This window comes from Mobula birostris, chromosome 4 (assembly GCF_030028105.1).
Source record: "Mobula birostris isolate sMobBir1 chromosome 4, sMobBir1.hap1, whole genome shotgun sequence".
Classification (NCBI taxonomy): domain Eukaryota; kingdom Metazoa; phylum Chordata; class Chondrichthyes; order Myliobatiformes; family Myliobatidae; genus Mobula; species Mobula birostris.
In genome coordinates, this window is record NC_092373.1 from 116,018,644 (window position 1) to 116,032,251 (window position 13,608).

General features: G+C 44.4%; 1 protein-coding gene across 3 annotated transcripts in view; it reads left to right on the forward strand.

Moving 5' to 3' along the window:
- acox3 (acyl-CoA oxidase 3, pristanoyl) overlaps window positions 1–13,608 on the forward strand; it is a 167,058-nt gene that overhangs the window by 84,958 nt on the left and 68,492 nt on the right. Inside the window, exons 14-15 of one of the 3 annotated variants that reach the window (XM_072255946.1) lie at window positions 2,531–2,640; window positions 9,293–10,061. The exons of the other annotated variants lie outside the window; for them this stretch is intronic. Coding sequence (XP_072112047.1) covers window positions 2,531–2,640; window positions 9,293–9,340 — 158 coding nt within the window. The 3' untranslated portion in view covers window positions 9,341–10,061. Of the gene's footprint in view, window positions 1–2,530; window positions 2,641–9,292; window positions 10,062–13,608 lie in introns of those variants that run through there. 3 annotated transcript variants of the gene reach the window in all.

Consider the following 13,608-nt stretch of genomic DNA (forward strand, 5'->3'; position numbering starts at 1 on the left):
TAGTCGAAGGATGATTCAGAACACTGTTAAAGTGCTCAGCCTATCTATGAAGAACTTTCTCTTTGTCTATATTCAGTGTGACCCCATCAGTACTAAGGAGAGAGGATGACTCTCATGATGTGGGACTGCGGTCTCATTTTAGTGCAGCATAAAAGTTCTTTCAATCATATCTGTCTGCATATGGATGGATCTCATCAGCTTTGTTGCTCAGCCGGGATAGTTTGCATCTGGCATAGTTTGTGATGTATGTGATGTATGTTATTGAAGGTGTCACTGGGTCACTGAGGAAAGCTTTGTGTAGATGATGTTTCTCATCCAGCACTTGTTTGATGTTGACATAGTTCTCATCAAACCAGTCATTGTGTTCTCTGGTAGCAGGCCCGGAATCTCTGTAGCTGTGTTGTAAATCAATAGGAGAGGATAGAAGACCATGGAAGAAAGAAAAGGGGGTGGAGTGCCAGAGGGAGGCGATGGGTAGGCAAGGACATAAAGTGAGGGGGAAATGGGGGTGGAGAATCGTGGAGGCGGGTGGGCGGGTAGGAGGCCATTGCCAGGAGTTTGGGAAATCGATCTTCGTGTCATCAGGTTGGAGGCTACCCAGACAGAATATAAGGTGTTGTTCCTCCAAGCTGGGTGTAGCCTGAGTGTTTCCCTCTGTGTCCTCTCACATCAGATACCCCCTTCTCCAACTCTGCATCTTTTTCACCAACTTCCCAGGTCTTTACTTCACCTTTCCCCCTCCTGGTTTCACCTATCACCTTGCGTTTCTCCCTCCCTCCCCCCACCTTTTAACTCTGACTCCTCACCTTTTATTCTCCAGTCCTGCTGAAGGGTCTCAGCCTGAAACGTCAACTGTACTCTTTTCCATAGATGTAGCCTGGCCTGCTGAGTTCCTCCAGCATTTTGTGTGTGTTGCTTGAATTATTTTGTATTCATCTGAGCATGTGGACACTGATCTATGGGTTTAACTAAGACATTTGTTGTGGAATAAAACTGTAGGATGTTAGAATCCCTGTTTTAAATGTTCCAATTCTGCATCTGAAATAATTATTATGGTCTGGTCATATGATAACCTCCCCCCCACCTACCCCGCAGAACAACGGTAGAATTTCCTGGTCCTTCTAGGCCAGGTGGAGGGGTGGAGGCAGGTTTAAACCCTCAGGTGTGGAAGTTGGAGAATAGTTATATTGGAAACTTAAGGACAAAGTGTGTTGAGGAGGAAGTCTCTCTGTATTTGTAAGTTTTTGTACATTTGTTTTCATTTGTCTATTTGTCAATACTTTTTCTTCACAACTTTTGGACAGGGGTTTGCTCTCTTTTCCACCTGGCACTAAATAAAACCCCTTTGCACTAATGTGCTGTTGAGGCTTACCGTCTGTTTTTTTTTTTCCGACTGGTGACTCTCGGTACACTTACCCACACCTGATACTGAGGTATGGCAGAGGCATTTACGCAGGTACATAAACAGGCAGGGGACCAGGGAAGTTGTGGGAATATGGATCTTGTGCAGACAGACAGACTTATAGAGTCATAGAAAAGTACAGGCCAAACAAACCCTTCAGCCCATCTAGTCCATGCCGAACCACTTAAGCTGTCTATTGCAGCGGAACTATAGCTCTCCATACCCTTACCATCCGTATGCCCATCTAAACTTCACTTAAGCTTTCAAATCGAGCTCGGATGCACCACTTGCGCTGGCAGCTTGTTCCGCACTCTCGCAACCCTCTAAGTGAAGGTTCCCCCTCAGGTTCCCTTAAATTTCAACCTTTCACCCTTAACCTATGATCTCTAGTTGTAGTCCCACCCAACCTCAATGGAAAATGCCTGCCTTGCATTTACCCTATCTATACACCTCATAATTTTGTCCTAATCTATTCAATCTTTCCTTATAACTCAGGTCCTTCAGGACCGGCAACATCCTTGTAAATGTTCTCTATTTTTAGTTTAATGTGGCAACACAATCATTGCAGGCACAAAGAACCGAATGGCCTGTTCCTGTGTTGTAGTATGTCCTAAACGTGCCTTCTTCCAGTTTAAATGGAGTGCAGGCATTCGGTCTGCTCTACAGGATTATGTCTGTCATAGAAGCACCACAGCGAAAGTTTCTTGGAGTGAGAGGGCTCCTTCCAAAAGTGAAAGGGACTGACTAGAGAATGCTTCTGTTGTGTGAAATTCAGATGAACGAGAGATGGTCTCATTTGTTGTTGAGAGGTTGTCTTGCTTGCCAGAAAATTTAAAACAAGGGGGCTTGATCTCAGGAAAAGGGGTCAGTCATTCGGGTTTGAAGTGAAGAGGAATTTTATCACTTGGGACTGGAAATCCTTAGAGTTTTGCATCTCAGAGAATTGTGGGTGCTCGACTATTGAGCACGTTCAAGACTCAGACCAACATATTTTTGTAATCCATGGATCCAAGTAATCGAGTGTCAGGCAGGAATGTAAAGTTAAGGAAAATATCTATGACGACCTATGGAATGGTAGAGAAGTCTTTATATATACGTGTATATTCTAATGTTCTTTTTGTTTTTAAGCAAATGAGAGCAAGGAAGGCCAACATGAAGCAATTGTCTTTACTGTACAGCCTGCTGGTCGGGAGATGAGTATGTTTCCTGGGAATCTGATGTTCTTGTCCATCTGTCATGTTAGTTTCACAAATATCTAAATGTCTATACAGTGTCAGTAATACTTAGCAGTACTACTAAGTAATACTAAGTAATACTTAGTAACACTCAGTTTCATGTAGTTATTTATCTGGAAACATGGTGAATTTATTTAACGTCATCACTTTTGATGTTCTATTCTTGATTCTGCCACTGAGAGATAGTTTGTTAAAAAAAAAAACCTTTAAAGTCCCCCATTTTTAAAAGAAAACCTTCTCCCTCTGAAGTCACTGCCCTCCACTCCCTCCACACCAATCCCAACCTTACCATCAAACCCGCAGACAAAGGGGGTGCTGACACAATGTGACAGACTGACCTTTCCCTTGCTGAGGCCAGGCATCAACTCTCACATGCCTCCTCTTATTTACCCCTTGAAAAGGACCCCACGCCGGACTATCAGAAAGCTGTCTCCAACACCATCACTGGCTAATCAACTCTAGAGAACTCCCATCCAAGGCCACCAATCTCACAGCTTCCTTACCCACACTGAGCTCCTACCCAAGATCCACAAATGCGATTGTCCAGGTAGGTCCATTGCCTCTGCCACTCCTTCCCCACTGACAGAACTTGTGTCCTCAAGCCTCGAGTCCAGTCTATCGCCTTGGTTCCGACCTTTCCCAACTACATCTGCAATACTTCTCATGCTGTCGATCTCCACACGAACTTCAAACTCCCTGGCCCTGAACCCCTTATTTTCACCATGGATGTCCAGTCTCTACACACTGCTATCTGCCATCGAGGAGCCTCTAATGCTCTCCACTTCTTTCTCTGTAAAAGAATCAAGCAGTTTCTCTCCACCACTACTCTCCTTTGTCTGGCAGAAATGGTCCTCGCCCAACAATTTCTCTTACGGCTCCTCCCACTTTCTCCACACCTGAGCATTAGCCGAGGGGCCCAGCTCTGCCTGCCTTTTTATTGGCCAGATGGAACAGTCCACATTCCAAGCTTTCCCTGGTCATGCGCCTCTACTCTTCCTCCGCTACATTGATCACTGCATTGGTGCTACTTCATGCTGAGCTCATCAATATCATCAACCTTGCTCCCAATTTATAAGAACGTAAGAAATAGGAGCAGGAGTAGGTCATCTGATCCATCGAACCCGCTCCACCATCCATAAGATCATGGGTGATCTGGCCACGGACTCACCTCCAATACCTGCCTTTTCCCCATAACCCTTAATTCCCCTACTATGCAAAAATCTATCCAACCTTGTCTTAATTATATTTACTGAGCTAGCCTCCACTGCTTCATTGGGCAGAGAATTCCACAGATTCACCACTCTTTGGGAAAAGCAGTTCCTCCTCATCTCCGTCTTAAATCTACTGCTCCGAATCTTGAGGCTATGTCTCCTAGTTCTAGTCTCACCTACCAGTGGGAACAGCTTTCCTGCCTCTATGTTATCTATCCCTTTCATAATTTTATATGATTTTATAAGATCTCCTCTCATTCTTCTGAAATTCCAGCCAGTACAGTCCCAGCTGACTCAATCTCTCCTCATAGCCTAACCCCTACATCTCTGGAATCAACCTGGTGAACCTTTTCTGTACCGCCTTCAAAGCCGGCATATCTTTCCTGAAGTAAGGAGACCAGAACTGCACACAGTTCTCCAGGAGCAGTCTCACCAGTACTCTGTACAGTTGCAACACAACCTCCTTGCTCTTAAATTCAATCGCTCTAGCAATGAAGGCCAACGTTCCATAGAAACCATAGAAACCACAGCACAGAAACGGGCCCTTTGGCCCTTCTTGGCTGTGCCGAACCATTTTCTGCCTAGTCCCACTGACCTGCACACGGACCATATCCCTCCATACACCTCCCATCCATGTATCTGTCCAATTTATTCTTAAATGTTAAAAAAGAACCCGCATTTACCACCTCGTCTGGCAGCTCATTTCATACTCCCACCACTCTCTGTGTGAAGAAGCTCCCCCTAATGTTCCCTTTAAACTTTTCCCCCCTCACCCTTAACTCATGTCCTCTGGTTTTTTTCTCCCCTTGCCTCAGTGGAAAAAGCCTGCTTGCATTCACTCTATCTATACCCATCATAATTTTATATACTTCTATCAAATCTGCCCTCATTCTTCTACGCTCCAGGGAATAAAGTCCTAACCTATTCAACCTTTCTCTGTAACTGAGTTTCTCAAGTCCCGGCAACTTCCTTGTAAACCTTCTCTGCACTCTTTCAACCTTATTTATATCCTTCCTGTAATTTGGTGACCAAAACTGAACACAATACTCCAGATTCGGCTTCACCAATGATTTATACAACCTCATCATAACATTCCAGCTCTTATACTCAATACTTCGATTAATAAAGGCCAATGTACCAAAAGATCTCTTTACGACCCTATATACCTGTGACGACACTTTTAGGGAATTTTGTATCTGTATTCCCAGATCCCTCTGTTCCACTGCACTCCTCAGTGCCTTACTATTAACCCTGTATGTTCTACGTTGGTTTGTCCTTCCAACGTGCAATACCTCACACTTGTCAGTATTAAACTCCATCTGCCATTTTTCAGCCCATTTTTCCAGCTGGTCCAAGTCCCTCTGCAGGCTCTGAAAACCTTCCTCACTGTCTACTACACCTCCAATCTTTGTATCATCAGCAAACTCGCTGATCCAATTTACCACATTATCATCCAGATCATTGATATAGATGACAAATAACAATGGACCCAGCACTGATCCCTGTGGCACACCACTAGTCACAGGCCTCCACTCGGAGAAGCAATTCTCTACCACCACTCTCTGGCTTCTTCCATCGAGCCAATGTCTAATCCAATTTACCACCTCTCCATGTATACCTAGCGACTGAATTTTCCTAACTAACCTCCCATGCGGGACCTTGTCAAAGGCCTTACTGAAGTCCATGTAGACAACATCCACTGCCTTCCCCTCATCCACTTTCCTGGTAACCTCCTCGAAAAACTCCAACAGATTAGTCAAACATGACCTACCACGCACAAAGCCATGTTGACTCTCCCTAATAAGCCCCTGTCTATCCAAATGCTTGTAGATTCTGTCTCTTAGTACTCCCTCCAATAACTTACCTACTACTGACGTTAAACTCACCGGCCTATAATTTCCCGGGTTACTTTTCGATCCTTTTTTAAACAACGGAACAACATGAGCCATTCTCCAATCCTCCAGCACTTCAGCCGTAGACAGCGACATTTTAAATATTTCTGCCAGGGCCCCTGCAATTTCAACACTAGTCTCCTTCAAGGTCCGAGGGAACACTCTGTCAGGTCCCGGGGATTTATCCACTTTAATTTTCCTCAAGACAGCAAGCACCTCCTCCTTTTCAATCTGTACAGTTTCCATGGTCTCACTACTTGATTCCCTCAATTCCATAGATTTCATGCCAGCTTCCTTAGTAAATACAGACGCAAAAAACCTATTTAAGATCTCCCCCATTTCCTTTGGTTCCGCACAAAGCCGACCACTCTGATCTTCAAGAGGACCAATTTTATCCCTTACAATCCTTTTGCTCGTAATATACTTGTAAAAGCTCTTTGGATTATCCTTCACTTTGACTGCCAAGGCAACCCCATGTCTTCTTTTAGCCCTCCTGATTTCTTTCTTAAGTATTTTCTTGCACTTCTTATACTCCTCAAGCACCTGATTTACCCCCTGTTTCCTATACATTTCATACAACTCCCTCTTCTTCTTTATCAGAGTTGCAATATCCCTTGAGAACCAAGGTTCCTTATTCCTATTCAATTTGCCTTTAATCCTGACAGGAACTTACAAACTCTGCACTCTCAAAATTTCCCCTTTGAAGGCTTCCCACCTACCAATCACATCTTTGCCAGAGAACAACCTGTCCCAATCCACGCTTTTTAGATCCTTTCTCATTTCTTCAAATTTGGCCTTCTTCCAGTTCAGAACCTCAACCCTAGGACCAGATCTATCCTTGTCCATGATCAAATTGAAACTAATGGTGTTATGGTCACTGGAACCAAAGTGCTCCCCTACACAGACTTCTGTCACTTGCCCTAATTCGTTTCCTAACAGGAGATCCAATATTGTATCCCCTCTAGTTGGTCCCTGTATATATTGATTTAGAAAACTTCCCTGAACACATTTTACAAACTCTAAACCATCTAGACCCCTAACAGTATGGGAGTCCCAATCAACGTATGGAAAATTAAAATCCCCTACCACCACAAATTTATGTTTCCTGCAGTTGCCTGCTATCTCTCTGCTGATTTGCTCTTCCAAGTCTCGTTGACTATTGGGTGGTCTGTAATACAATCCCACTAATGTGGCCATACCTTTCCTGTTTCTCAGCTCCACCCACAAGGACTCAGTAGACAAGCCTTCTAATCTGTCCTGCCTGAGCACTGCTGTAATATTTTCCCTAACAAGCAATGCTACTCCCCCATCTTTCATTCCTCTGCCTCGATCACATCTGAAACATCGGAACCCTGGAATATTAAGCTGCCAGTCCTGCCCCTCCTGTAGCCAAGTTTCACTAATTGCTACAACATCATAATTCCACGCGTCAATCCACGCCCTCAACTCATCCGCCTTCCCCGCAATACTCCTAGCATTGAAATATATACACCTCAGAAGATTTTTACCACCACTCACAACCTTTCTATCAGCGGATTTGCTTAAACTTTCAACATCATTTATTTTCATCCCAGCTACACTGTCAGCTCTGGCAGTCTGGTTCCCATCCCCCTGCAAATCTAGTTTAAAGCCTCCCCAATAGCCCTAACAAACCTCCCTAAAAGGATATTGGTCCCCTTGTAGTTCAAGTGTAACCCATCTCTCTCGTACGGGTCCCACCTGCCCCAGAAGAGGTCCCAATGATCCTGAAATCTGAAACCCTGCCCCCTACACCAGTTCCTCAGCCACTTGTTCCTCCTCCAGAGCATCCTATTCCTACCCTCACTGGCACCTAGCACAGGTAGCAATCCTGAGATTACCACCCTCGAGGTCCTGCTTTTCAACTTCCTACCAACCTCTCTATACTTACTCTCCAGGACCTCCTCACTTTTCCTTGCTATGTCATTGGTACCGATGTGCACCACGACATCTGGCTGATCACCCTCCCACTTCAGAATGTCATGCAATCGATCAGAGACATCCTTGACCCTGGCACCCGGGAGGCAACAAACCATCCTGAACTCTCTGTCACGAACACAGAACCTCCTATCTGCACCTCTAACTATCGAGTCCCCTATCACTACCGCTCTCCTCTTTCTCCCTCCTCCCTTCTGCACTGCAGAACCAGACTCAGTGCCAGAGATCCGACTACTGCAGCTAGTCCCAGGTAAGTCATCCCCCCCAACAGTATCCAATGCGGTATACTTGTTGTTGAGGGGAATGGCCACAGGGGAACCCTGCTCTGCCTGCCCTTTCCCCTTCCCTTTTTCCATTTGCCTTCTTAATAGCCTGACTTCCACCCGGCCCTTAAGTTCACTTGGTCCATCTCTGACACCTCTCTCCTCTTTCTCGATCTCTCTGTTTACATCTCTGGAGACGAGTTTTTAACCAACATCTTTGATGAACCTACTGATTTCCACAGCTATCATGACTATCCCTCTCCCTCCCTGCCTCCAGTAAAATTGCTATTCCCTTTCCTCAGTTCCTTCTTATCCACCGCATCTGTTCCCAGGATGAGGCTTTCCTTTCCAGACATCCGAGGTGCCCTCCTCCATCAAAGAATGCTGTTTCCTTTCCTCCACCATTGATGCTGCCTTCACCTGCAGCTCCTCCATTTCCTGGACATCCACGCTCACCCTATCTTCCTGTCACCTTAACAGTGATAGAGTTCCTCTTGTCCTTTCCTACCACACCATGAGCCTCTTCATCCAACACGTCATTCCCTGCAACTTCCACCATCTCCAAAGAGATCCCACCACCAAACTTATCTTTGCCACCTCTCCCTTCTTTACGCTTTCCATAAGAATCACTCCCTCTGAGATTCCCTTGTTCATTCGTCCCTCCCCACTAATCTTCCTCCCGGCATTTATCTCTGCAAGTGGTCTAAGTGCTACACCTGCCCATTCACTTCCTCCCTCACCTCTATTCAGGGCCCCAAGCAGTCGTTCCAACGTTTCATGTGCAAATCTGCTGGTGTCGTCTATTGTATGCAGTGCTCCAATGCAGCCTCCTCAACTGTGGTGAGACCCCTCGTAAATTGGGGTCCTCCGCACCTCTGAACCATCCGCCTAAAGTGAAATTTCCTTTTTAACTCTGATTCCCATTCTCAGTCCATGGAGTCCCTCAGGGTGGAAGAGCAATACCTTATATTCCATCTGGGTAGACTCCAACCCAGTGACATAAATACCAATTTCTCCTTTCAGGGGTAAAAAAGAGATTCCCTCCCCCTGTCCTCTTCTATTCCCCACTCTGGCCCCTTCCTTCTTCTCACCTCCATAACACCTGCCCGTGGTGTCCCCCTTCCCTTTCTCCTTTGGTCCACTCTCCTCTCAGCCCAAAACATTGATTCTTTTTTCATTTCCATGGATGCTGCTTGGCCTGCTGAGTTCTTCCAGCATTTTGAGTTTATAGCGTTGGATTTCCAGCATCTGCTGGATTTCTTGTGTTTTAAAAAAGAAAGACCCGTTTTTTAAAGAAGAATTTTGATATTGCTTTCCCTTTTGCTTTACCCAGTATGATCAGAATGAAGAAGGACAAGAGGAAATGGGTGACAAAGACTAATATTCCCATGCTATGGTTCGGTGTTGATCCTCTCAAAAAAAAATTGAGAACTAAAAGTTGAATTTTGTCAGATAATCAAAAGCTTTCAGTCAAATAGTTTAACGTTAAAGTGATAGCAGTAAACAATGAGACCATTTTTGGAAAGTGCTCTGTGATACAATTATGCTACAGCTGTACAAGCAACCAGATTAAACAATGCCCAAGTAACCTTCACAACTGTATGAGAGAAGTCTTATTTGGACAGCTGAAGTTGGGTGTGTAGGGTCTTATTTTCCCAACCTCATGAACTTTCTGTCCATTTGGAACATTTTTCTACTTGACACCGTAATGTTGACATCTCAAGTCATCGGACATTAAAGTCAGAGGAAATCTTTAATGGATACCAGCAAACAAGAGTTCGTAACACCATGAAACGTTAGCACAATATTTTTTGAAGCTTTCCAATTTCACAGTTGTGATGTCAACAGGACAATGACTTCCTTGCCCTGACCCATTTCTCTTGCTTTTCAAGCTTCTCTTCCTAGCACATTCTTCTAATTTGTCTCTGATTCATTTCCCTCTTCACCTTTCTCAGTGACCTTCTGCAATTGTCTCTTTGAGAGCTTTGTGACCTGTTCTCTTCAATTTCAGTATATTTTGTTTAGTTGTTTGCCAAGTTGTATTTAATAACAGAGCATATCTTTGTCATCACATGGTTTCTATTGTGAAATTATATTCCAGGCCTAGGATCAAAAAAAGAGAATAAAAATGTGATGAATGTAATTGTACAATAATAATTGCTACCCGATGGGGTAGTTTTTAGCCAGCACACACACCAAGAATTCAATAACACATTCAGGATTTTCATTGCACAGAGCAAAAGGCTTAAAGAGGTCATTAGGCAGTCAGAAGGCATTAGGCAGTCAGATTGTTATTTTTCAGTCCCTGGTGGCCAAGACATTGTACTAAAACAGCAACCTCATCAAAACTGTCTTGAAAATTTTTACTAACTTTTTTCTAATTAACATGCATCACTCTTAAAAATCCTCATTGCATAGAGCATGTAAGAAAATTAATGTGAAAGGAATTGCCTTTTATGGAGATATTTTTGTAAAACTATAATGGAGTACAGTCCAATTGATTAAACCATTTATTATTACAGATTCTACTTGGCATGAATAGGTTAGAAACAGGTCACTTGGCCCATTTCATCTGCATCGTTCATGCTCCTATAAGCCACCTCCCTCCGGCTGCCATCCAGCCCTACTGCAGACTTCCCATTTATTTATACAGATTGCCTCTAATCCATGCTACTCAGCTAATATTTACTTGTGCTCCAAGCCCAAAAAGGAGGACTGACAAACACCCAGTGTGCAGAGAGAGAGGAAAGAGCAAACCATACCAACGGTAAAAGTAGACAAATAGCATTTAGAGCGAAAGTGAGCCTTCAGACACGAAGTCCAGAGCAGCTCCTGTAGGCCTCAGCTTCAGCCTCAGTGTAGCAGAGAGCAGGGTAAATGTCAGAGAGCCTCGAGCAGAACCGGCCCGATCCTCACCTCTGGTCCCGACACCCGGCCTTTTCAATCCATGTGGCCCGGCATTTAGATCGTCCAAACATCGGGTTGTTCTTTGCTCTAGGGCTTGGCTCGGGTCACATCGACATGCTCCGGGCCTGTAGCCTGCCACCACATTTCGGCCTGTACCTGGCCTTTCCAAATTGGCCTAGCACTTAAGTCAATCAAACCTCGTTCTCGATTTAGGTGGATGGGCCCCAAATCTGCCTCTCCTCTGCTCTGACTTTGCTTCCCTCCAATCGCCTCGAATGTGCCTCGACCTCACCCCGAGAACATTCAACAATGCAACAATATTCAAATTAGATCGCCAAATTCATGTCCAATCTCTTCGTAATTTTTTTCGGAAATTGCACCATCTTGGATCGCAAGACCCTGCAGCGGATAGTGAGGTCAGCTGAGAAGATCATCGGGGTCTCTCTTCCCACCATTAGAAACATTAACACTACAGACTGCATCCGTAAAGCAAACAGCATTATGAAGGACCTCACGCACCCCTCATATAAACTCTTCTCCCTCCTGCCATCTGGCAAAAGGCACCGAAGTATTCGGGCTCTCACAACCAGACTATGTAACAGTTTCTTCCTCCAAGTCATCAGACTCCTCAATACCCAGAGCCTGGACTGACACCAACTTACTGTCCTCTACTGTGCCTATTGTCTTGTTTATTATTTATTGTAATGCCTGCACTGTTTTGTGAACTTTATGCAGTCCTGGGTAGGTTTGTCGTCCAGTGTAGTTTTGTGTTGTTTTACGTAGTTCAGTGTAGTTTTTGTATTGTTTCATGTAGCACCACACCATAGTCCTGAAAAACATTGTCTCATTTTTACTGTGTACTGTACCAGCAGTTATGGTCGAAATGACAATAAAAAGTGACTTGACTTGAATGAGAAAGTGGAGGGATGGGTTAGCAAATTTGCTGATGACATAAGGGTTGGAGGTGTTGTGGATAGTGTGGAGGGCTGTCAGAGGTTACAGCGGGACATTGATAGGGTGCAGAAATGGGCTGAGAAGTGGCAGATGGAGTTCAACCCAGATAAGTGTGATGTGGTTCATTTTGGTAGGTCAAATATGATGGCAGAATATAATATTAATGGTAAGACTCCTGGCAGTGTAGAGGATCGGAGGGATCTTGGGGTCTGTGTCCATAGGACACTCAAAGCTGCTGCACAGGTTGACTCTGTGGTTAAGAAGGTATACAGTGCATTGGCCTTGATCAACCGTGGGATTGAGTTCAAGAGCCGAGAGGTAATGTTGCAGCTATATAGGACCCTGGTCAGACCCCACTTGTTGTACTGTGCTCATTTCTGGTCACCTCACTACAGGAAGAATGTGGAAGTTATAGAAAGGGTGCAGAGGAGATTTACAAGGATGTTGCCTGGATTGGGGAGCATGCCTTACAAAAACAGGCTGAGTGAACTTGGTCTTTTCTCCTTGGAGCGACAGAGGATGAGAGGTGACCTGATAGAGGTGTATAAGATGATGAGAGGCATTGATCGTGTGGATAGTCAGAGGCTTCGATCGTGTGGATAGTCAGAGGCTTCTTCCCAGGCTGAAATGGCTAGCATGAGAGGACACAGTTTTAAGGTGTTGGGGAGTAGATACAGAGGAGATGTCGGGGTATGTTTTTTACGCACAGCGAGTGGTGAGTGTGTGGAATGGGCTGCCGGCAACGGTCGTGGAGGCGGATACAATAGGGTCTTTTAAGAGGCTCCTGGATAAGTACATGGAACTTAGAAAAATAGAGGGTTATGGGTAACCCCAGGTAATTTCTAAAGTAAGTACATGTCCGGCTCAGAATTGGGGGCTGAAGGGACTGTATTGTACTGTAGGTTTTCTATGTTTTCTATTCTTGTTTCTTAATATGATATTATACTTTATTATTTTCTTCCTCCGTGTTACCTATTAATATTTCATTACCTCCATATATATGTTGCATGTTTCACTTGCTTGTATATCAGTAGAAACATGGATGAATTTCAGTGTTTTAACCTTTTTGTTTTCCACATTTACTCACTAAATTAATAGAAACTATTTCAGTTTTGTAGTTTTGCACAAGTACATCATAGACGTTCCATTGAAATGGCCCACAATGTTCTGATTATAATTAAAATAACAATCAAGAGTGGCATCCGTTATAAAGAGTATTGGGGACATGTCCTCTTCTCATTAATACTGTCATGGAGCAGATACAGGAGATGAAGACCCACATTCAATGTTTTTGGAACAGTTTCTTCACCTCTGCCATCAGATTTCTGGACATTCTGTGAACACTACTTCACCATTCTTTTACACTATTTCTTACTGCCCATTGCACCACTGGAATTTAGGGCAGCAGTGAAGGTCCTCCATCTCTGGTGGTGGTCAGGGCTTCCTTCATCGTGTCAGTAGCTTCCTCTCTGTTTTCATTATTGTCGGCCATGCAAGTCCCGGGTGGAGATTCAGGAATACCGCCACACTCAAATTCTTCACTGTCGTTTCCATAACAATTTTGTTTTACCAGTCAAGGTTTTTGGCCCTGAGCTGAACCCCCAAATTTGGGGGATTGGTGGACCACCCTTAGTCTGGCCTCTACCCTTTGACCTGTTTGGTATGGATGACCTGGCATAAAGCCCTGACTACAGCCAGCATAGCTCTCTGGGTCACTGAGGCACATAAGCCCCCAAACCACAACAAGGTTGTGGTCCTCCTGGAGGTTTGGTCTATTAATTTATATAC